Source organism: Daucus carota, chromosome 6 (genome assembly GCF_001625215.2).
Source record: "Daucus carota subsp. sativus chromosome 6, DH1 v3.0, whole genome shotgun sequence".
Classification (NCBI taxonomy): domain Eukaryota; kingdom Viridiplantae; phylum Streptophyta; class Magnoliopsida; order Apiales; family Apiaceae; genus Daucus; species Daucus carota.
Genome location: NC_030386.2, coordinates 20,913,440 through 20,937,827, shown reverse-complemented (window position 1 = coordinate 20,937,827; position 24,388 = coordinate 20,913,440). Strand labels below are relative to the sequence as shown.

Genomic DNA, 24,388 nt, shown 5'->3' with positions numbered 1-24,388 from the left:
AATTTTTATGTGTTCAGTACAAAATATAGTTTATTTAGATATTTTCATATCGATTTATGTATGGTCGTATGATTTTATATTTGATTTATGGATTTAATTATGTATATTATAATTAATTATTAATTATTTTGATTTTACAAAAACCGTCAACCTGTAACGGTACCGAGATTTTACTTCCCGAAAATTTCAACAAAATTCACCTTTAGCCTAATTTGAACATTCCGGACACTTTTCATGTTTTGACTTTTTCGATCCGGAGTACGGTTTGTTCCGGAGCCGGTCCGGCGGAATTTTTCGGTATCGATAATTATCTGTTTGTATCGATAAACGTGAAACTAGATATTTTATATTCATCCTTATCTTGTAATAATGGCGGTGGGACCCGCATACTAATGACGGATTAAAAAGCCCCGTTTTGATAATTATCTCGAAAACCGGTACCGATTGGACCCGTTTTATTAATATAAAGCTATTAAACATTGTATTTTCGTGTCATATATGATCCAAAGGGGTACTAATTATTCATAAGTATAAATATTCTTAACTGTATTTTATTTCATTACGAAAATCATAAAACCAGTTAAAACCGAGAAATTCCCGAGAGTGTTCTTCGTGTTCTTGAGATTCAAACGAAGATTTGGAAGCGTTATCGGACTCGGATTTTGGCGTTCAAATACTCAAATCGAAGGTTTTGACGAGTAGAATCCAAATCTAGCATCAGTTTTAGTGCAGAAACATCAGGTAGGTTCGGATTTGAGGATTTAAATTCGAATTAAACAAGCTCAAATTAGGGCTTTTTGATTTTGAAGTTGTTCATGTGATTTCTTGCTTGTATGTTGTAGATAATGTTCTCCTGATCATTTTGGTATATCATATGCTTGATTTGGAGTTCAATAACATAGTTAATTTTAAGTTTAATTATCGAGGGTTGAAATTAGGGTTTATATGAATGTTTGAATGTTCTTAATTGAACTTTGGGGATTTCTTATCTGTTGATTCTGGGCGTATGTTGATAGCACCATCAGGTAGAGCGGGTTGAGCGGAATAAGTTTGTGTATTTAGATTGAATGGAGGAGTTGTGGTTAAGCCTCGCCGGAGTTTCCAAGAAATTCGGCGGCGGCTACTTCGATCGGCTTTTCCGGCTGATTGGCAAGCTTTTTATTGATTCTGAGATCATGAATGGATTTGTTGCAGTGTGTTTAAGGTATCTGGAGCGTTTGGTAAAGAACGGTGGCCTGTGCGGCCATCTCCGGTGAGGTCGACGTCGGGGGGCGGCGGCTTGGCCAAATTACAGTTTAGCCCCCCATGTTTTGGAAATGATGAAGTTCAGTCCTTGGACTTTTTGTTTTTGTAAATCAAATCTCCGGGTTTCGAGTTTTACAAAACTAACCCCCAGTTTTCTAAACTTTCAAATCAGCCCCTGTTTAAGTTTCCAAAGTTTATATTTTAAACCTTGGACTTTCAAAATTATTTAAAAGTTTTATTTATTTAAATTTAATTTCGAAAATCATTTATTTTAATTTCAAAAATTGTTTTTAATTATTTATTAATTCAAAAATAAATCTGATTTAATTTATTAATTAATTTTAATTAGTAATTAATTACTATAATTAGTCAATTAATTAAATAATTAATTGATTAATTGTTTTAATTAATTATTAATTAATTTTAATTGATTTATTAATTAGATTTAATTATTTTAAATAATTTTAAATGATTTTAAAATTCCGAAAAATAATTTTGAGCTTTGAAATATTATTCTAAAATATGTTTGAAGCTCGTTAATTGATTTCAAATGATTTCGGACTTGATTTCGAGTATCCAAAAATGGATTATTTAGTTATAAAATGATTCTTTGACCCGTTTTAATTCTGAAAAATGTTTAAAAATTCTTAATAAATACCAGAAAAGTCCGTTTGACTTCAAACTTCTTTTGAAAAATATATTTTATTAAATATTTTATGTGATATGTGCTATGTGCTATCTGATTGATATGTTATGTGTTTACGTGATTGATATAAAATTGTTTTTGACATATCTTTTGATCCGTAAATCGGATTTGGGTGAAACGAAGGGTAGATAGAAGCTCGTTTCGAATGTAAGATGATGAGAATAGTATGAGATCACATATTGATAATTAGTTGTGATGATTAGCAGAGAAGCCAGGCGTAATAAAGGGGAAAGCAAGTGGATATAGAATAGTATATCGAGCAGAAGCAATTGAAATTTAAAATCGTCAGTATAAGGCAAGTTTCCTTGATACTTTCCTTCAATTATATATATATATATATATATATATATATATGATCCTTTATGTGATTGCTTTGTGAGCTTTCTAATTCACTCCTGACACTTATTGAGCCATATTATGAATTGTTTGATTCATTGACTCTTGAACCATCAACCAGATTCTTTAACTACCACTTGGACTATTCATTCATTGATTCTTGAGCCATTAAATTGATTCTCTGATACCTATTCTGAAACCTTATTCAATTGTAAACCTTCAAACCTTGAGATGTTTAAATAAATACCATATAAACCTCATTTCAATGTTTTGACACACCTTGGATATCCAAACCAATTGACTGGAAGTCAATCATACCTGAAATACCATACACCCCACAAGTGTTTATTCCTTTTCAATAACCTAATTTCTTTGAATTTGAAAACACCTTTTTACATGTGAATTCTTTACAAAACCATAAACCTTCTTTCATACAAACCATGACTACTGTTACACTTGAAATCCAGATATGCTATATCTGATCCCTTGACTCGTGGAATTATTTCTGATTCTTATTTCGGAATATCTTGAAGATGTTTCTGAATTGTATTCTGTTTCTGCTTCAAAGTTTAATCATGTTATTAATGATTCTGTTTATTGAATTATACTGCTGCTCATCCTGATTCATAATAGAATTGGATAGTTTTTCTTAAATGGACCAAATGAATGGTCAAAACCAGATGAGTGGTCACTTTAGGCCAATGTGTGCCTTGGATCCAGTAAACGAGCATGGCGGGGCCTGCTCGGGGTTAGTGTCTGACTGATCAGCAGCCTAACCTTTGGTTTTAAAAATAAAATTTAATATCCAATTCTAATTGAAACTCTAAAAAGAAACCTTGACATTGAGATTGATTCTATTAGATACTGATTTCCATTATCTTTTGATAAATGTTTAAATTGATATTGTTACACTTGCTGAGCTTGTTAGCTCACTCTTGCGATACTCTATGTTCTTTCCAGTGAAAGCAGAGAAGGTTGGTAATGATGACCCTCAGACTAGTGGTAAAGCCAGAATTCCAGGCTGAGAGACAGAGGGAGCTATCAGCAGCACTTGGCTTTTTATATATGTAATAGTATGAATAACGAAACATAGATGACTTGTAAGCTTGTAAGAATTAAGTTTATATTTTGGGATTGGGTTTGTAATAATTAAAGATATGTTGTGGCTTGTTTTATACTTTAACCTGTTGCGATCCATGGACAGTTAAGGGTCACTGCATCTATTATATTATTAATTACAGGTTTATGTTATAGTGTGGACCCCAAACTTCTGACCCGGGTTTGGAGGGCGCCACAGGTTGGTATCAGAGCGACAGGTTTAAGTCAATGAAACAAGCCTAGATTGTTAGGTTGGGTAGAAGATTAGGACTAGAAATGAGTGATAGGTAGATAGAACGTTGAGAGGTTGAGGAACTCGTAAAAGATTTAGGGTTGATTTTGGTAGTGGATACAGATTTTGATACGTGTTTGTTTATGTTGGTTCTCAGACTATCAGACATGTCAGGCCCCAGTACCCCGGTTCATTCGGATCATTCAGAGTCGACGGTTGAGGGACTTCCACTCCGTCCTGGAGTTGTACCGGTATCTTCACCCAGGGCACTTACACCCCCACCTGTAGCTGGACCTTCACGTCCACCTGGATACCCTCATAGTGGACAGACCCCTATTGCAGCTATACCACTTAGGGCTATACCTCCGCCTGCACCTGAGATGCCCCCACCTGCTCCCCTTATACGACCTCCTATCCGTGGACCTCCACCAGAGCATGAGTCTTCTGGATTTTCAGGTGTCGGACCCTCTTATCCGTGTTCCCCTCTTTCGGTACCCTACCACTACTATCAGGCACTCTTGATGGAGAGAGAGGAGCTGTTGGGCCAGATTGGAGAGCTGACACAGGCAATGAGGGATTTAGATCCTAACAGGGGAGAGCGACAGCTGAGAGAGGAGATACGTGCTTTTAGGACAGAGGCAGTAGAGAGGTTATGTGGGATCACCGCACCCCTTGGTACCCCTGGAGATATTATAGACTGGGCTCGGTGGGTCTTGGAGCAGCTGGAGGTTATCGGAGGCCCAGACTTTCTATAGGTCTGGAGTATATCATGTGTTGGAGATGGTCAGTATTGTAGTGAGTAGTGTGTATGATGCAGTGTGTAGTGAGTAGTTTATATCAGGTCAGCAGATTTTGACATGTATATATAGACTAGCGGAGCTGGCCAGATGATGTGTATGTTGTTGTAGTCGTCAGCAGATTTTGACATGTATATATAGATTAGCTGAGCTGACTAGATAGCCTTGTTGTTGCTGTTGTTGTACCTTACTTTTGATGAAGCGCTTAACGCTTGTATCTCCAGCACTGACTTATATATATCAGCATCTTTTACTTTACAGTCTTGTCCTTTACTTTATCGCACTTGTCTTACTTTACTTTACTTTCAGTACCGATCATAAACTCTTGTAATAATATTGCAACCTTTCTTTTATTGCTTTACATTCTGTAAAGAAGTATGCAATTTATTTAGTTAAATAATCTCAAAAATGTTTTCAAAAATGTATAAATCTGTTTTCTTAAAACCCTTTTATAAAAAGAGAATTTAATTTAAAACGACTAAGTGAATTGTTTCTTCTTTACAGAATGCCTCCAACAAGACATACTCGTGCCAACAGTGATCCTGAAGGCACCAACAGCATCAATGATAACAATGATAACCAGAATGTCAACATAGGCCCAGTAGATCCTGCTGTGGCCCAACTAATTCAAATTTTGGCACAACAAACTGCTCATCTTACCCGACAACAGCAACATCAAGAGAATCCTAGGGTAACTTTTAAAACTTTTCAGGCGGTTCATCCTCCAGAGTTTAAGGGCTCAGCCGATCCTGTTGCAGCCCAAACATGGTTAAAAGAAATGGAAAAGTGTTTTGAATTAGTTCCAGCAAGTGAGGATCAGAAAACAAAGTTTGCTAGTCATTACTTAAAGAATGAAGCAACGTATTGGTGGGAATCTGTGAAGAATATGGAAGGTACGGTTGAGATTACTTGGGAGAGGTTTAAGGAATTGTTTTTAGAAAAGTATTTTCCTAGGTTTCTTCAAGACCAAATGGAGTTGAACTTTTTAGAGCTGAAACAAGGAAATATGTCTGTGGTTGAGTATGAGAATAAGTTTGCGGAATTGGCTAGGTTTGTGCCAACTTATGTAGAGACAGATAGGCAGAAAGCAAAAAGATTCCAACAAGGTCTGAAGCCTTGGATTAGAAGCAAGTTAGCTATTTTGCAATTAGAGACTTATGCGGCAGTGGTTGAGAAGGCAATGATTGCGGAGGCTGAGAATGAGTTGTTTCAGAAGTCTAAAGAGGATAAGAAGAGAAAGCCAGACAATAGAGGAGGATCATCTTATCAAGGGAGGTTCCAGAAGAAAGGGAAGTTTCAAGCAGGAGGAAATCCTAATTTTAAGAAAATAGGCAGTGGTGGACAAGGAGGACGTTTTCTTACGGGAAGTCAGGCCAATCAGCAAAGGCCTTCAATGCCAGAATGTCAAACGTGTGGCAAGAGACATGGAGGAGTATGTAACAAACTGAATGTGGTATGTTTTAAATGCAACCAGAAAGGACACTACTCTAGAGAATGTCAGAACCAGCCAGCGATAAAGGATCAGACCAATAGAGGCTCAACAAGTAAGACTCCAGCCATAGGATATACATGTTTTAAATGTGGAAAGCCAGGACACATGGCTAAAGACTGCAAGGCACCAGCCCCTGTTAGCAATGCACTTAGAATCATGGGAACTGTTCCAGAAGTGAATGAACCTCCTAAGGCAAGAGTCTTTGATATGTCAGTGAAGGATGCTATTCAGGATGCCGATGTGGTGACAGGTACGCTTAATGTAAACTCTATAACTGCCAAGGTGTTAATTGATTCCGGAGCCACTAGATCATTTATTTCTCAAGCTTTTGTTGATAAGTTGAATTGTCCGGTTGAATTGTTAAATGAGGTTATGAATGTAGAACTAGCTAATCAAGATCGTATCTCCGTTAATCGAGTTTGCCCTGATTGTGAAATTGAGATTTTAGGAAATAAGTTTTGTACCGACTTGATACCTTTCAAGTTGGGGGAGTTTGATGTAATTCTAGGGATGGATTGGTTGTCTAAACATAGTGCGCAGATAGATTGTAAAAATAAGAAAGTAATATTAATGACACCAGACGACAAGGTAATAACGTTTAGAGGACAAAAGCAAGTAAAGAAGTTTTTAACCATGCTCCAAGCCAAGAGGATGTTACGACAAGGATGCGAAGCCTATATTGCTTATGTAATTGATAAAAGTCAGGAACCAGTAAAACTTGAAAATATCCCTGTAGTGAATGAATTTCCAGACGTGTTTCCGGATGAGTTACCAGGACTTCCTCCAGACAGAGAGATAGAATTTGCAATTGACTTAGCACCTGGAACGGAGCCGATATCCAAAGCCCCGTATAGGATGGCACCTGTAGAGATGAAAGAATTGGCAAAACAATTACAAGAGTTATTGGAAAAAGGAGTGATCAGACCGAGTGTATCCCTATGGGGAGCACCAGTGTTGTTTGTAAAGAAGAAAGATGGAAGTATGAGGTTATGTATAGATTACAGAGAGCTTAATAAGCTTACTATCAAGAATAAATATCCTTTACCTCGTATTGATGACTTGTTTGACCAGTTGAAAGGAGCAGAATATTTTTCTAAGATTGACCTTAGGTCGGGATATCATCAGCTTAAAATCAAATCTGAGGATATACCTAAGACAGCTTTTAGAACAAGGTACGGTCATTATGAATTTTTAGTGATGGCTTTTGGATTAACGAATGCACCAGCAGCTTTTATGGATTTAATGAATAGAGTCTTTAAGAAGTATTTGGACAAGTTTGTGATTGTTTTTATAGATGATATTCTGATATATTCTAAGACAGCTGAGGAGCATGCGGAACATTTAAGAACAGCCTTAGAGATACTAAGAAAGGAGAAGTTGTATGCAAAGTTTTCTAAATGTGAATTTTGGTTACAAGAAGTTCAATTTCTAGGACATATAGTGAGTCGGGAAGGAATCAAAGTAGATCCAGCAAAGATTGAAGCTATAATGAATTGGGAAAGACCAAAGACCCCCACAGAGATCAGGAGTTTCTTGGGGTTAGCAGGTTATTATAGAAGGTTTGTCCAGGATTTCTCAAGAATTGCAACTCCACTGACCAAGTTAACTAGAAAGAATGAAAAGTTCATATGGAATGAGAAGTGTGAGGAAAGTTTTCAGGAGTTGAAGAAAAGGTTAGTGTCAGCACCAGTATTGTCCCTTCCAGATGATCAAGGAAATTTTGTGATATATAGTGATGCCTCTTATAAAGGATTAGGATGTGTATTGATGCAGCATGATAAAGTTATTGCGTATGCATCTAGACAACTTAAACCTCATGAACAAAAGTACCCCACTCATGACCTGGAGTTAGCAGCTATTGTATTTGCATTAAAAATATGGAGACACTATCTGTACGGAGAAAAATGTGAGATTTATACAGACCATAAAAGTTTGAAGTACATCTTTACTCAGAAGGAGCTGAACATGAGACAAAGAAGATGGCTAGAGTTGATTAAGGATTATGATTGTACGATTAAGTATCATCCAGGAAAAGCCAACGTTGTAGCGGATGCTTTAAGTAGAAAGGAGAGGTTAAACGTATTGACTGTGCCAGAAGAATTGTATAAAGAGTTTCAAAAGTTGGAAATTGAGGTAAGAATTCATGAACCATCAGAGATAGCGGTGTATACCATGATCTTCCAACCAGAGCTATTAGAAAAGATTAAGAAATGTCAGGAAGAGGTAATGGATCAGGATGTAAACAAGCTAGTAGGGGAGGAGTTATGTACACAGAAAGATGATCAAGGTATTCTTAGGTTTTCTTCCAGGATATGGATTCCACCGGTAACAGAGTTAAAGAATGACATATTGCAAGAAGCACATAATTCTAAATATTCAATTCATCCAGGCAGCACTAAGATGTATAGAGATTTAAAGGAAAACTATTGGTGGCCAGACATGAAAAGAGAGATTGCAGAATGGGTAAGTAAGTGTTATACGTGTCAAAGAGTGAAAGCAGAACACCAAAGACCAAGTGGATTATTGCAACCTTTAGAGATTCCAAAATGGAAGTGGGAACATATTGCTATGGATTTTATTGTAGGATTACCAAGGACTAAAGCAAATCATGATGCCATTTGGGTTATAGTGGACAGATTAACCAAGTCAGCTCATTTTCTTGCAATCAATGAGAGATTCTCTTTGGATAAATTAGTCCATATGTACTTGAAAGAGATTGTAGTTCGTCATGGAGTTCCCGTATCTATTGTATCAGATAGAGACCCACGATTTAATTCGAGATTTTGGAAAAGTTTTCAAGAATGTTTGGGCACTAAATTGAATATGAGTACGGCATATCATCCACAAACAGACGGCCAAAGCGAGAGAACTATTCAGACGATCGAGGACATGCTACGTGTTTGTGCAATCGATTTCAAAGGCAATTGGGACGAGCATCTACCTTTAGTGGAATTTGCATACAATAATAGTTATCACGCAAGTATTGGGATGCCTCCTTATGAAGCTCTTTACGGACGCAAATGTCGATCACCAGTATATTGGGATGAAGTTGGAGAACGCAAAGTATTGGGACCGGAATTAGTACAACAAACAAAGGAAGTCGTTGAAATTATTCAGAAACGCCTAATTGCAGCACAAAGTCGTCAACGAAATTATGCAGATCAATTCCGGAAGAACGTAGAATTTGGAGACGGAGAAGCAGTGTTACTGAAGGTGTCACCATGGAAAGGACTATCTAGATTCGGAAAGAAAGGCAAGCTGAGTCCCCGATACGTGGGGCCGTTTGAAATCTTGAGACGTGTAGGCAAAGTAGCGTACGAATTGGCGTTACCCCCGCAAATGGAGCACATTCATAACGTCTTTCATGTATCGATGCTAAAGAAGTATAATCCAGATTCAAAACATGTGATAGAATATGAGCCGGTAGAACTCGAGGCAGATTTATCGTATGTAGAAATGCCAGTGGAAATCCTAGATAGAAAAGAGAAAGTGTTAAGAAACAAGGTAGTGAAATTAGTAAGAGTACTATGGAGAAACCCAAAAGTTGAAGAGTCAACCTGGGAATTAGAAAGTGATATGCGTGAAAAGTACCCTCATTTGTTCACCTAAGCGATTCTGAGGACAGAATCCTTTTAAGGGGGGAAGGATGTAACATCTGGGATTATCCGTGTAATTATTTGAATGATTAATGAATATTATATGAATTTTATGTGAATTTTTGTGAATTAATTGGTTCCTGTTATATTAATTTAGTTATGAATTTTGATTAAATTTGAGGAATACCAATTTTTATGTGTTCAGTACAAAATATAGTTTATTTAGATATTTTCATATCGATTTATGTATGGTCGTATGATTTTATATTTGATTTATGGATTTAATTATGTATATTATAATTAATTATTAATTATTTTGATTTTACAAAAACCGTCAACCTGTAACGGTACCGAGATTTTACTTCCCGAAAATTTCAACAAAATTCACCTTTAGCCTAATTTGAACATTCCGGACACTTTTCATGTTTTGACTTTTTCGATCCGGAGTACGGTTTGTTCCGGAGCCGGTCCGGCGGAATTTTTCGGTATTCGATAATTATCTGTTTGTATCGATAAACGTGAAACTAGATATTTTATATTCATCCTTATCTTGTAATAATGGCGGTGGGACCCGCATACTAATGACGGATTAAAAAGCCTCGTTTTGATAATTATCTCGAAAACCGGTACCGATTGGACCCGTTTTATTAATATAAAGCTATTAAACATTGTATTTTCGTGTCATATATGATCCAAAGGGGTACTAATTATTCATAAGTATAAATATTCTTAACCGTATTTTATTTCATTACGAAAATCATAAAACCAGTTAAAACCGAGAAATTCCCGAGAGTGTTCTTCGTGTTCTTGAGATTCAAACGAAGATTTGGAAGCGTTATCGGACTCGGATTTTGGCGTTCAAATACTCAAATCGAAGGTTTTGACGAGTAGAATCCAAATCTAGCATCAGTTTTAGTGCAGAAACATCAGGTAGGTTCGGATTTGAGGATTTAAATTCGAATTAAACAAGCTCAAATTAGGGCTTTTTGATTTTGAAGTTGTTCATGTGATTTCTTGCTTGTATGTTGTAGATAATGTTCTCCTGATCATTTTGGTATATCATATGCTTGATTTGGAGTTCAATAACATAGTTAATTTTAAGTTTAATTATCGAGGGTTGAAATTAGGGTTTATATGAATGTTTGAATGTTCTTAATTGAACTTTGGGGATTTCTTATCTGTTGATTCTGGGCGTATGTTGATAGCACCATCAGGTAGAGCGGAATAAGTTTGTGTATTTAGATTGAATGGAGGAGTTGTGGTTAAGCCTCGCCGGAGTTTCCAAGAAATTCGGCGGCGGCTACTTCGATCGGCTTTTCCGGCTGATTGGCAAGCTTTTTATTGATTCTGAGATCATGAATGGATTTGTTGCAGTGTGTTTAAGGTATCTGGAGCGTTTGGTAAAGAACGGTGGCCTGTGCGGCCATCTCCGGTGAGGTCGACGTCGGGGGGCGGCGGCTTGGCCAAATTACAGTTTAGCCCCCCATGTTTTGGAAATGATGAAGTTCAGTCCTTGGACTTTTTGTTTTTGTAAATCAAACCTCCGGGTTTCGAGTTTTACAAAACTAACCCCCAGTTTTCTAAACTTTCAAATCAGCCCCTGTTTAAGTTTCCAAAGTTTATATTTTAAACCTTGGACTTTCAAAATTATTTAAAAGTTTTATTTATTTAAATTTAATTTCGAAAATCATTTATTTTAATTTCAAAAATTGTTTTTAATTATTTATTAATTCAAAAATAAATCTGATTTAATTTATTAATTAATTTTAATTAGTAATTAATTACTATAATTAGTCAATTAATTAAATAATTAATTGATTAATTGTTTTAATTAATTATTAATTAATTTTAATTGATTTATTAATTAGATTTAATTATTTTAAATAATTTTAAATGATTTTAAAATTCCGAAAAATAATTTTGAGCTTTGAAATATTATTCTAAAATATGTTTGAAGCTCGTTAATTGATTTCAAATGATTTCGGACTTGATTTCGAGTATCCAAAAATGGATTATTTAGTTATAAAATGATTCTTTGACCCGTTTTAATTCTGAAAAATGTTTAAAAATTCTTAATAAATACCAGAAAAGTCCGTTTGACTTCAAACTTCTTTTGAAAAATATATTTTATTAAATATTTTATGTGATATGTGCTATGTGCTATCTGATTGATATGTTATGTGTTTACGTGATTGATATAAAATTGTTTTTGACATATCTTTTGATCCGTAAATCGGATTTGGGTGAAACGAAGGGTAGATAGAAGCTCGTTTCGAATGTAAGATGATGAGAATAGTATGAGATCACATATTGATAATTAGTTGTGATGATTAGCAGAGAAGCCAGGCGTAATAAAGAGGAAAGCAAGTGGATATAGAATAGTATATCGAGCAGAAGCAATTGAAATTTGAAATCGTCAGTATAAGGCAAGTTTCCTTGATACTTTCCTTCAATTATATATATATATATATATGATCCTTTATGTGATTGCTTTGTGAGCTTTCTAATTCACTCCTGACACTTATTGAGCCATATTATGAATTGTTTGATTCATTGACTCTTGAACCATCAACCAGATTCTTTAACTACCACTTGGACTATTCATTCATTGATTCTTGAGCCATTAAATTGATTCTCTGATACCTATTCTGAAACCTTATTCAATTGTAAACCTTCAAACCTTGAGATGTTTAAATAAATACCATATAAACCTCATTTCAATGTTTTGACACACCTTGGATATCCAAACCAATTGACTGGAAGTCAATCATACCTGAAATACCATACACCCCACAAGTGTTTATTCCTTTTCAATAACCTAATTTCTTTGAATTTGAAAACACCTTTTTACATGTGAATTCTTTACAAAACCATAAACCTTCTTTCATACAAACCATGACTACTGTTACACTTGAAATCCAGATATGCTATATCTGATCCCTTGACTCGTGGAATTATTTCTGATTCTTATTTCGGAATATCTTGAAGATGTTTCTGAATTGTATTCTGTTTCTGCTTCAAAGTTTAATCATGTTATTAATGATTCTGTTTATTGAATTATACTGCTGCTCATCCTGATTCATAATAGAATTGGATAGTTTTTCTTAAATGGACCAAATGAATGGTCAAGACCAGATGAGTGGTCACTTTAGGCCAATGTGTGCCTTGGATCCAGTAAACGAGCATGGCGGGGCCTGCTCGGGGTTAGTGTCTGACTGATCAGCAGCCTAACCTTTGGTTTTAAAAATAAAATTTAATATCCAATTCTAATTGAAACTCTAAAAAGAAACCTTGACATTGAGATTGATTCTATTAGATACTGATTTCCATTATCTTTTGATAAATGTTTAAATTGATATTGTTACACTTGCTGAGCTTGTTAGCTCACTCTTGCGATACTCTATGTTCTTTCCGGTGAAAGCAGAGAAGGTTGGTAATGATGACCCTCAGACTAGTGGTAAAGCCAGAATTCCAGGCTGAGAGACAGAGGGAGCTATCAGCAGCACTTGGCTTTTTATATATGTAATAGTATGAATAACGAAACATAGATGACTTGTAAGCTTGTAAGAATTAAGTTTATATTTTGGGATTGGGTTTGTAATAATTAAAGATATGTTGTGGCTTGTTTTATACTTTAACCTGTTGCGATCCATGGACAGTTAAGGGTCACTGCATCTATTATATTATTAATTACAGGTTTATGTTATAGTGTGGACCCCAAACTTCTGACCCGGGTTTGGAGGGCGCCACAGATAGCCCATCGACCCAGACTGTACCTCTATGTTCATTATGAGGTAATATTGACCGGTTTCGTGTCTCCACTTTCGATCTCTTTCCATTGTAGGATTAAACCCCCAGCCTTTGTATCCACACCTTCAATAACTTGACTAATTAAAATTGCGAGAGTCGACTCTAATTACCACATGTGATAATCTGCGTCAAATTTTGAGTTTTTTTTTTTGAAAATCAGGTCAAATCTGAATTCTGAATCCTAAAAATGTCGCAATATATATACACAAATGTAACAACTTGGACAATTCACAAATTCATCATAAACCCCCGAAAAATCATGATTTGTTGGTGAAATTGATGGCAATACTTATATTTATAAAGTGAACAAATGTATCCACTCTCCTCGATATAGGATTTGGTTGTTACACTCACATAATATATCATATATGAAAGTAAACTAAAAAATTGATTTTAAAACATATGGATAATATTTCGTATGGATTATATATTCCAATGAAACAAGTAAAATATAAATAAAGAGAATGGAAGGTTATGAGGCCGGAGGATGTATCACGACATAGGCCTTGAGAGCTGGGATGGGTCTGACCAAGGACTCTTGCTCTTTAAGGGCATTTGGACATAGGCCATGAGAGCTGGGATGGGTCTAATGAGACCAAGTTGGGGCTTACTAAGCACTCTTGATCTTTAGGGGCATTTGGACATAGGCTTTTAGAGCTGGGATGTGTCCAATGAGACCGTGACGGGGCTTACCAAGGACTCTTGATCTCTAGGGACGTTCGGAGCCTAAATGGACATGTTGAAAGTCTTGACAAGATTTTTGTAAATTCAGAGTAGATTGAGTGAAGTCGAGTGTGTGCCCCTGAAGAAAGATGGCATATTACAAATAAGTAATGACATATTGGGGTAGTTGATGTCATATAGAATGGGTTATATTAGATTTCGTTTAGGTTTTATTTCAATTTTTTTTGTTTGACCATTTATTTATATATATAATCAAATATAAATCTCTTAAATGAAAACTAAATATAAATTAAAATAACCTCATTCATATAACATTACCCACCAATTTGATATCACATATCAGAAGAGTTTCGTGCATCTAAACCTCATTTATATATATATATAAAATGTTATTGACAAGTATTAAACCCAAGACCTCTCTAATTCATGTGCACCACTTAAACCACTTGAGCTACACAAGCAATCAACATGTTATTCAAAAGTTTTAACCACATACATTAAAACAGTGATATTTATATTTTTTTCAATATCTTATTTATTTAAGATAAGTTATAATTTAGCTAAGTGTCATATATCGTTTACATGATAGATTAATATCAATAAACTAATTATATACATAAATAAATTTAAAATTGATAAAGAATCTGAATAATAAGGCTCGAATCATGATTTCACTTTCTAAAAATAGATATAATTCATATCTGAATAAAAATGAACAAATTCAAATCTAACTTAATAGTTTAAACGAGTACCAATACAGTATTATAGAAATTTTAAGTAATGAATGTGAGAAATAAGCTCAAAATTTAAAAACTAAGATTTCAGCGAGCATCTCTGGAACAAAAAGTTGATGGGCTTTCAACATGGACTATGTCATATTGTCATATTAAAAAATTTTATTATAAAATGTGATTTATAAAGAGATTACAATATTTTGGAGAACAATAAATAAGGTAACTAAAAGAATATTCTTATTTAGAATATTTTTTATTTTAAACTTATGAATTCAGAATTGGACGTGTAACTAAATCTGTTTTAAAACAAATATAGATATAATAATAATAATGTCAAAGACATCAAATTTGGTGTCACTAAATGATGTAATTTTATTTTTTTTTAACGTAGGAACCCGGAGCCGCTACCCTTCGGGTGCGTACTGGGTAAACCCAAGAGCTCACGTAATAGCCTGCAAACCACGTGAACCAAGGTAAATGATGTAATTATAATGATATATGAATTTCAAATATTATAACTTGCGATATAAAGTTGATTTTAGGGAAATTCTATATTGTCAATCAAAGGTCAATCAAATAACAATAAAAAGCGTTTATGAGACCTACTAAAAAAATTGAGTTATAAATTTTACTTGATTTATTTTCAAAAAAAAAATTACTTGGTTAAAATAAAATAACACAGAGGAATAAGCTATATATATTAAAGTCTTAAAACTATAATTTTTAATATGCCATCGATCAATATATAACATATAAGTTATATAAAATGATTCAAACTACAATTAAATTAATTAATCATTTACAAATTAATCTAAAAAAATATAATTAATTTTGAACCGGATAATCTGACGCGATACAGTGAAAACTAATATCTGATTAAACGGAACTAGAACAAGAATAATTTATTTTTCATAATCCAGAATATTGGATATCGAATATTTGAATTAATCTTTAACAAATGAACATGATATGCTACATTGCTCACTCCTAAGAAATATGAGTATCAAAATATTTAAAAATTTAAGTTTGCACAAAGATAAAAAAAATTAATACACAATTAATTGAGCTAAATATTCCATATCTTTGTGAACTTCATGGGGTGTGACTTATATCTACTCTGTTTTTGCTATTTCAGATTTCAGGAAATCATTGTTTGAGATCTGGTTTATAACAATTACATGAAAAATCATTAAAAGTCTTAATCATCAAACTTAGAAAACTAATTATAAAAAAGTAAAATTTAACAACAAGCCGATATTATAACAGATTGTATCAAAGTAATAATCTTCTAATATTTTAAATTAACAATAAAAATCTAAGACATTAAAGTACTTTTCCGTTGAAATGAAAATTAAAAAGTTAAACCACATTAAAGGTGTCAGAATTTTTTGGACACAGTTATAAGGTTATTAGTTGAAATTATACTTTTATAATAAAATAAGGTATTGGTCTTTTTAGTTGTTACAATCTCTATTTATGCAAAATGTGTGCAGCATATGTTAAAAAAGAATGTGTTGATGATCTGCCCATCATGTGTCACTTAACTATGACGCCAAATCTACGCTAAAAAAAAGAAATAAATGTAAAACAATGCACGACACACATCTTCTTCTAATGACGATTTAGGATATCGTAATTAAACATATTAAGAACGAGTTTTCATCAAAATCATGTTATGTTAGGTGAAATAATTTAATAATTTTCAACAATAAATTACAGATACTTTTAATGAGGAATAATATATTTAAAATCTAAAAATTTCAGTATTCATGTCAAGTGTAATTTTGAACATGTAGATAATATGATGATTACCTCTGTATCCTGACGAATTTGAATACAGAAAAATCAATTCGGCAGTAGTTTTTGATACATAATTTTTTTTTTAAAATATAGTACTTATTATTATTATTATTATTATTATTATTATTATTATTATTATTATTATTATTATTATTATTAATGCTATTAGGTTGCAAATATAACATTTTCATATCTACTTATTTTGTCAAAAAATAAAAAATTCGTCAATATTATTTAATTTTTATATTTACTATTAGGTTGCTCAAAACAATACGATGACACGTCAATATTATTTTAAACACGACATAAACTAGAGGCTCGTGCCTCGCACGGGCTTTTATGCTAGTGATATAATAATAACTGAAATATAAAATAAAATTGAAAACCCTCCGCATGATCCATGCGAAAAATTAATATTTAACTCGTAATTAATGAAAGATTAATGGAGATCCAAAACTTACTCAATCTATTAGATTATATTTATTAATCTAATAATAATAATAATATGTGAACATACAAATCAAAGACAATTATTTTTATTATGTTTATTCAGTTTATGGGTTAATTAAGGTATAAAATAAAGAATTCTTAAAACATCTAATTTGATCCGGGTTTTGTAATATATAATATCCAATAATAACCTTATCAGGGTTAATGGAGTCTGATATGGCTACTATCCAAATAGAAATATAAAATTTTGATATTCAAGATTATTCCAACTTTACTCCTCTATAATCTATTGCATCAATTTGAACGAGATATTATAATAAGTGAATCAAGTCTGTAAAAGATAAAATCCCACAATTCAAGATAATAATTACAGCTATAAAAAAATGTACGCTTCTGTTACATACTTTTATTATAATCTTAATAATATCACGTAAAATTATAACGTTGATAACTAGGGATGGCAGAAAAAACCGATCCGAATGGATACCCGACCGTTCCGACCCGAATGGATCTTACTGAACCCGATATTTTGGATTTGGATTTGGATTTGATTTTTAGACCCGAACGAGTTTGAATTTGGATTTGGATAATAGGTATTCCGTATCGAAACCCGACCCGAAATCCGAATCCAATCCAAACCTGATCCAAACCCGAAACACGAAAAAAAATCCAAATATATATATAGGGGAGTGATCAAATACAAACCAATATTAAAATACAAACTACAAACCATATATAAAAATAACATAATTCATACACAGTGATCATTCATTCTTCCCTACTCAGATCTGATTTCTCTCTCCTCATCTCTCTCACCTCCGTCTTTCTCTCAACTCGCGGCGCTGTAAATTAATATAGTTTGCTACAGCTGAATTTTGTTCCCATTGAGATAGATACACACATATAGATATAATTTAGTGATGAAGTTTCGGTGCTTTTGGTATTTGATGATGCTATGTTTTCGTAGTGGTGATGCTGGTGATGCTGGTGATGAGGTGTGAATGGTGGTGATGCGATGGGTAGTGGCAGAGGCAGAGGTGTATTCACCTACCATCGTGTCTCCATAAGTCCACTGCTATATATTTTAGTGATTTTCACTTTGCAAATTAGTGATTTGTGCTTTATAAATTAATGATTATCACTTCGAAATTGGTGAAACAGCGAGCTGAGTATAGATGCTTGTGGCAGTGACAATAAGATGTGTCTGTGGTTTAAGGCGACGGTGGTGAGGCTGGAGGGGACGATGGAGGTCGGAGTGGATTTGGTGGTGATAGAAATAATAGAGATGGTTATGGAGGTGGAGATGGGGTTGTTAGAGTTTATTGACATTAAAAGCTGCAAATCACTAAATAGTATTGTCATAATCACTAGTTTGTATGTTTGTACCATAAGGAGTTTGTACTGGAGTATGACCCTATATATATATATGTGTGTGTGTGTGTGTGTGTGTGTGTGTGTGTGTGTGTGTGTGTGTGTATGTATATGTATATTTATATGTATACTAATATATTTTTTTTCAATTTTAAATCTACTAAATTTTGTTTATATATATATATATATATATATATATATAGGCCAACATTCCAGAGAGGGACTCCTTATATGGAGTTACATAGTGCGCCACTATAAATCATCAATTTTATTATAAATTCTGTTATAAAATACATATAAAACGTGATTCTAATATAGAATACTATAAAATAAATTTATTTTAAGTAATTTAACACTTAAAATTTGATTAAAAAAAGTATATTTTTGAAACTGATTCTACAACAGAATAATTCTGGATGATTATTATTCTGTTATAGAATCATGTTGAAATATTGCATAATTTTAGATGATCTTTGGAATAAAAAAATTGTATAACTTCATTTTCGGTTTAATAATCAAAATTTGCAATTATATTTCATAGAAAGTATAATAGAATATATATTATGTATATATTTATAATGGTGTGCTACGTAACTCCATATAAGAGGGCATGCTATGGAGTGCTACCCTATATATATATATATATAGAGTAAAGTTCTATGGAGACCACTTTTATTGGAGACCGTGGAGACTATTTATGTTCTGCAAGTGAAATATTGCATAAAAACATTGCAAAACGTATAGTTTTGCATATCATGTTGTACAAAATCATTATTTTACTTTAAAATCTTGAATATCATATAAGTTTCGCATGTAGAACATTACAAAATGTTATATTCTACGAAATATATTTAGTTTGCAGGACATTGTTCAACTTGCAGAACATATATTATATACTTATGAAACATAGATGATCTTCAACAATTTTAATGAATACATGATATTTGTTGAACATACTTTACAAAATAATGTATTTTATAGTGTTTTGATTGCAGAACATAAGTGGTCTCCACGGTCTCCAATAAAAGTGGTCTCCATAGAACTTTACTCTCTCTATATATATATATATATATATATATAGGTAGACTGTGAATGTGTATATTTTTGGGTTATAGTGACTTTTTTTGTTTAACTAATGAGTTACTTTAAAATTTCATACTCCATATAGTGAAGATTTGTGTTTAGAAATTATTAAATACGTTTCAAGATTTTATTAATGTGTAATACTTTATTATTAAAGTTGTTTAGTTTTAAATATAATGAAATTTAAGGGCGAAAAAATCAAAAATAATATTTTTACAATACTATATAAATTTCGGAATTCACGTTTTGGATAAACCCGAACAAACCCGAACCCGATCCGAAACTCGTGGATTTGGATTTGGATTTGATATGTGAAACCCGATTGGATTTGGATTTGAATTTTAAAAATAATTTGGATTTGAATTTGGATATCTCAAATATCCGAACCGATTCAACCCGATGATAACATACATAATATCCGGCCCATCATGTAAAAAATAAATAAAATTGTTCGCATATATACACATTTCACAGCCAACTATTATCTCACATGTCACGACATTCTTCATAGATCGTTACTAACACATTTTATATTTTGCATCAAGCTGGAATAGCTCAGTTGGTTAGAGCGTGTGGCTGTTAACCACAAGGTCGGAGGTTCAAGCCCTCCTTCTAGCGCGGTTTTGCTCTTTTCTGGGATTTGGTCCAATTGTCCATCCCAGACGAAGTGGGCATCACTTGATAACTTCTAATGTCAACTCAACGCTGTGTTTGCTTCCTCTTTTTTTATCACGTTTATGGTGGTTCATTTTGGTACCCCTACTCAATCTTGACCACTTCTCAATTGTTATAAATCAGGGGAAACGAAATAAGAGATTGTTATAAGTAGATAACAGAAAGATGATAAGATGATAAAAACAACTAGATACAGCAAAGATAAGGTGATAGTTAATCTAATGAAACAAACTAAATGCAGCAAAAGTAAGCTGATAGTTAATCTAAAGAAACACACATGACTTGGGCAATGTCGTCATGCCTTCCCCGCTTCCATCACGAAGCGGCATTGGGAAAGGATGATATCAAGAGACAGTATAGGTTCTCAAATGAGAAAGTACTTATTCACCATCAATTTCTTTCAGGTGAACACAACATTCATAAACAAATGCAAAAAACTCGGAATGCATGTTTAATAGTTTCAAAACGAGACAAATGTGTTAAATGAATTACTTGACAATGTTTTACAATGGCTAAAAATGAAAAGATTTCCAGGTGCAATAACAGGAGGCTTTCAAAAATCATGAAGCAGCCACAAAGATATCCTTTAGATGCCATTTCTAGTCTCATCCTCTTATTTCTTGAGCGGTATCTAACATTAGAAGTTTGAACATACGCAGTCAAAGCACTGTATATAATACACCGGCTCTTAGGAGTAGTTTCTGCACAATATGTATGGTAAAGGAATCAACACTCATGTTTTTGTTCACATTACCACAGTCATATTATTCAAATAAAAGGAGGCAAAAATGGAAGTTGGAAGGGACCACAACTATTTACAATTGAGATCATTGAAGACAATAAAATGTTCATTTTCAAAAAATAGATTCCAGGAGCCTTGTAGACGGTATAGCACTTTAAACGAGAATAATTAAAAAGAAGAAACAGAAGGTGTATTATTAATATTTTTTAAACCAGCAAAAGGATTACGTGCCTGTTCTAACTTTCCATCTCGTCTAAATTGGTACGGAATATGTAGTCTTCATTGTCTAATTCATCGTGAAACATCGAAATAGACGGCGTTTCGATCTTTTTTGTGCATAGATCAGTGTCTGGCAATTTTTGTCCCTGAAAATATACAAATTGTTATTTGCACCAGGTAATATAGCACGCTACATATTCTTTGAACATTGCAATACTATATAGCCAATTAATGGGAACTCCCACCCTCTAAAATAAAGTGCTCACACAAGTTACTTGTATCAACTATCATCAGATTTAGGAAGATTTCATAGATTGTGACAACAAGATTATCTTGTCCTTGCACAAGTTATGCTATCAAGCATCCCAAAAGGTTATAAAAGGAATGGCACAAACGTGGCACTAACCTTCTTTAATATATAAAAGAAATAATGAAATCCATCACCAAATGTACTCCACTCCATGGACCAGTTGAAGTCTGGAGCACAAAATATCGGTCGCCTGAAATGTGGCTGTATGACATGATAATTACAAATCAGCAAGTTCTGCACATTTGGAAGTCTCACTTCTGTCGTAGTAAGAAACACAAAATATAATAATTATGTTTCTATTCCTACTACCTGACCAAAAGTAATTGAGATAAATACACCATCTGGCTTCAGAACCCTATGAACACCTTTAAGCATTGCCATAACCTTATCTAAGGTTGCAGGTCGTGGATTCCATGGATCACCACTGTCCACGAACAATACATCCTTCAAAATTTAAATACATACATACTTGACAAATTAAGAGAAAATAAAAGGTGGTTGATTATTATAATAACAATTTGGATAAAAGGAAAAAGATCCGTTGTTTCAGCATCTTTAATGATAACTGATCAGACTACGGATTTTACCATGGTTCCCTTCTCTATAACCACATCAAAAGCCTCGTCACTAAATGGTAGATCCAGCATGTCAGCTTCTACTACTCTAATATCTGGAGAATGAAAAGCAAAAAAAAAAAAAAAAAAAGACATAAACAGCCAGCTTAAGTTCAACTTTTCTTAACAAAATATAACGACTTATACACAACTCAATTAAGCTCAAAATTAATAAACTTGGTAATATTAAGGTAAACTGTAGTTCTATTACCTTTGCAAAGTTTAAATAGAATTATTGAGAATTTTTTATACATATTTATTTTCATGCAAAGAAAGGCTTAGAGAAACTTGTTTCGATCATTCTGAATTATTACAATCCAAAAGCATGGAGAACTATAATATCTCAACATTCAGGTGCACATGTTCAATTATAACATCTATGCAAGCTCTTTGTAAACAAGCAGAATCGATAGTCGAATTTTACCACATGCTAATTCAAATGAATAACTCACGTGTTTCTATAGGGCATGTTCTGCAAGTCAGAAATCAATTCCATTCGGTTCACCTACCGAATAATGAGTATTTATCGGGGGGGGGGGGGGTCGGGGGGGGGGGGGGGGGGGTAACTCAGGATGAGTACTCAGGACAAGAACTGGATGTGTTATGATATTCATTTCAATATATATATATATATATATATATATATATATATATATATATATATATATATATATATATATATATCTTTTCAACTAGTAAGATTATATTCTACGATATTTCATTAAATATAATAATTAAATTTCATATCATTTGATTAAAAACTCATAAAAAAATATGTAAACCCGATTTGGACCAAGTTTGCCCTGACTTTACATAAAAAACCAAGTAATCGGCCGAGTCCCTCAAACTCAGATTGGAAATGAGTCCAAATTTGAGTACTCGTCCGATGAATCTGCCAATATTCAGAAAAATGCATTAGGTATTTAAATTACTTGATCAGAATTTGTAGTACTGATAAGAAAATTGCCAGTGTCAGCTGTCATCTAATCCTCAGGCAGACCGAGACAAATTATGCTTATATATGGGTGATAATAGTTTAACCTGATTTTTGAAGGACTAAATTCATCACTATTATGACTGAATATGATTCACGTACCTGGATACCCCTTGCTGAGTAACCTTCTCTGCATTTTCTCTACTGCTACTGCTGATATATCAATACAGGTCAACTCTGTAACACCATCATTATACAAGTTCTCACATAACTGCGAATTTCCGCAACCCAGCTCCAACACCTGCATTTACTTGGTCAATGAGATCCATTGTCAGTACATTAATCAACTATATGCACTTCACCTGAATACTATTTTACATTGGTCAAGTTTTACAACCAGCTAATATGATGACATTTACAACCCATATGTTTTACCCAGCTCAAGTACACATTTGCATTTCTAAAATTATCAGTTCTTTACCAGGAATAATCTATATCCACTGTATACACTCAAAACGACAGATACAAGCTTGAAAATATCATCATTTAGCTAAACACAATACCTATACTTACCAAACAATTTTTGTGCAGCATCAAATTTGATCCCCACCCAGAATCTACTCGAATCTGATTTATTTATCGACACAATTACAAAGACAGAACTCGAAATGATGACATATATCAATACGTACTTGACCAAACATTAGTGACTTACTTAAGAAGAATGAAAATCTATATTCATGTCAATCGAATTTCTTTAAGTACAGAACAAGTCAATAAATTATGAACAAGACCCAAGACCTTAATTTGACACCCCTAGTTATATAAACACCCCAGGTTTCATGACTCAAGGACATCACTTGTTCATAGAATAAAAAAACATTATTATATATAAATATATCTCACAAACTTTCATAAAAAAAAAACCAAGAAGAAGAAGAAGAAGCAGTAGCTTACAGAGGAATTAGGTTTAAAATGTTCTTTAATAAGATGTTGAAAATGAGAGTAATCTTTAAACCATTCATAGTGCTCCTCTGTAGAAAATCTTTCATCCCTGATGATTAAAAATCACAACCCAATTGATTATTAACAGTAAAATTCAAGAAAATAAAGAAAGATTGAATTTTTACAGACCAGTATTGAGGGTTCAAGTATTCTAATGTAGAAGAAGGTCCAACACTGGCTTTCTTGCTGCTGCTAATTTCTGCCTCCTTGTGCTTTTCCTCCATTGCTGCTACAAGATAAACCCTAACGATTACCAATTATGCAAAACCAAAATTACTTTTCAATATTCTGTGAAAATTACTTTTAAATTTAAGTTATTTCAGCGAAGACCAAAATTTATTTAGCATGTAATACATATTTTTGATTTTATATAGTTTTAATTTCTAAGATGAATATTATTTAAACTTAAATCAAAAATACATTTTTCTTATAATTTAAAATTATGTTAATGGTCC

The 24,388-nt window shown here is 33.3% G+C and overlaps 1 protein-coding gene and 1 non-coding gene across 3 annotated transcripts; one reads left to right on the top strand and one right to left on the bottom strand.

Moving 5' to 3' along the window:
- Positions 1-19,978: 19,978 nt before the first annotated feature.
- On the top strand, positions 19,979-20,052 carry TRNAN-GUU (transfer RNA asparagine (anticodon GUU)). Its single transcript has one exon. It is a non-coding gene; the product is annotated as a tRNA-Asn (tRNA).
- A 414-nt stretch (positions 20,053-20,466) lies between these two features.
- LOC108225365 (uncharacterized) lies at positions 20,467-24,222 on the bottom strand. Of its 2 annotated transcripts, XM_017400210.2 has the most exons (8): positions 24,063-24,222; positions 23,886-23,982; positions 23,091-23,229; positions 21,968-22,050; positions 21,690-21,824; positions 21,477-21,581; positions 21,083-21,216; positions 20,467-20,810 (listed from the first exon to the last, which is right to left on the bottom strand). In XM_017400210.2, the coding sequence occupies exons 1-7, from the start codon at positions 24,155-24,157 to the stop codon at positions 21,088-21,090; spliced, it is 783 nt and encodes a 260-aa protein (XP_017255699.1). In that variant the 5' UTR covers positions 24,158-24,222; the 3' UTR covers positions 20,467-20,810; positions 21,083-21,087. The 2 variants fall into 2 exon arrangements, with proteins under 2 accessions (XP_017255699.1, XP_063935953.1); XM_064079883.1 differs by lacking the exon at positions 21,083-21,216.
- Positions 24,223-24,388: the final 166 nt, after the last annotated feature.

Bases quoted from the DNA above. Each gene is read 5' to 3' on its own strand.
- LOC108225365 (XM_017400210.2), bottom strand. From the start codon at position 24,157: ATGGAGGAAAAGCACAAGGAGGCAGAAATTAGCAGCAGCAAGAAAGCC. The intron at 22,051-23,090 runs GTACGTGAATCA...TTCATTCTCCAG, and splicing joins ACTCAGCAAGGGGTATCCAG to ATATTAGAGTAGTAGAAGCT. The intron at 21,217-21,476 runs GTTAGTGCCACG...GTATATTTTCAG, and splicing joins TCTTTTATATATTAAAGAAG to GGACAAAAATTGCCAGACAC.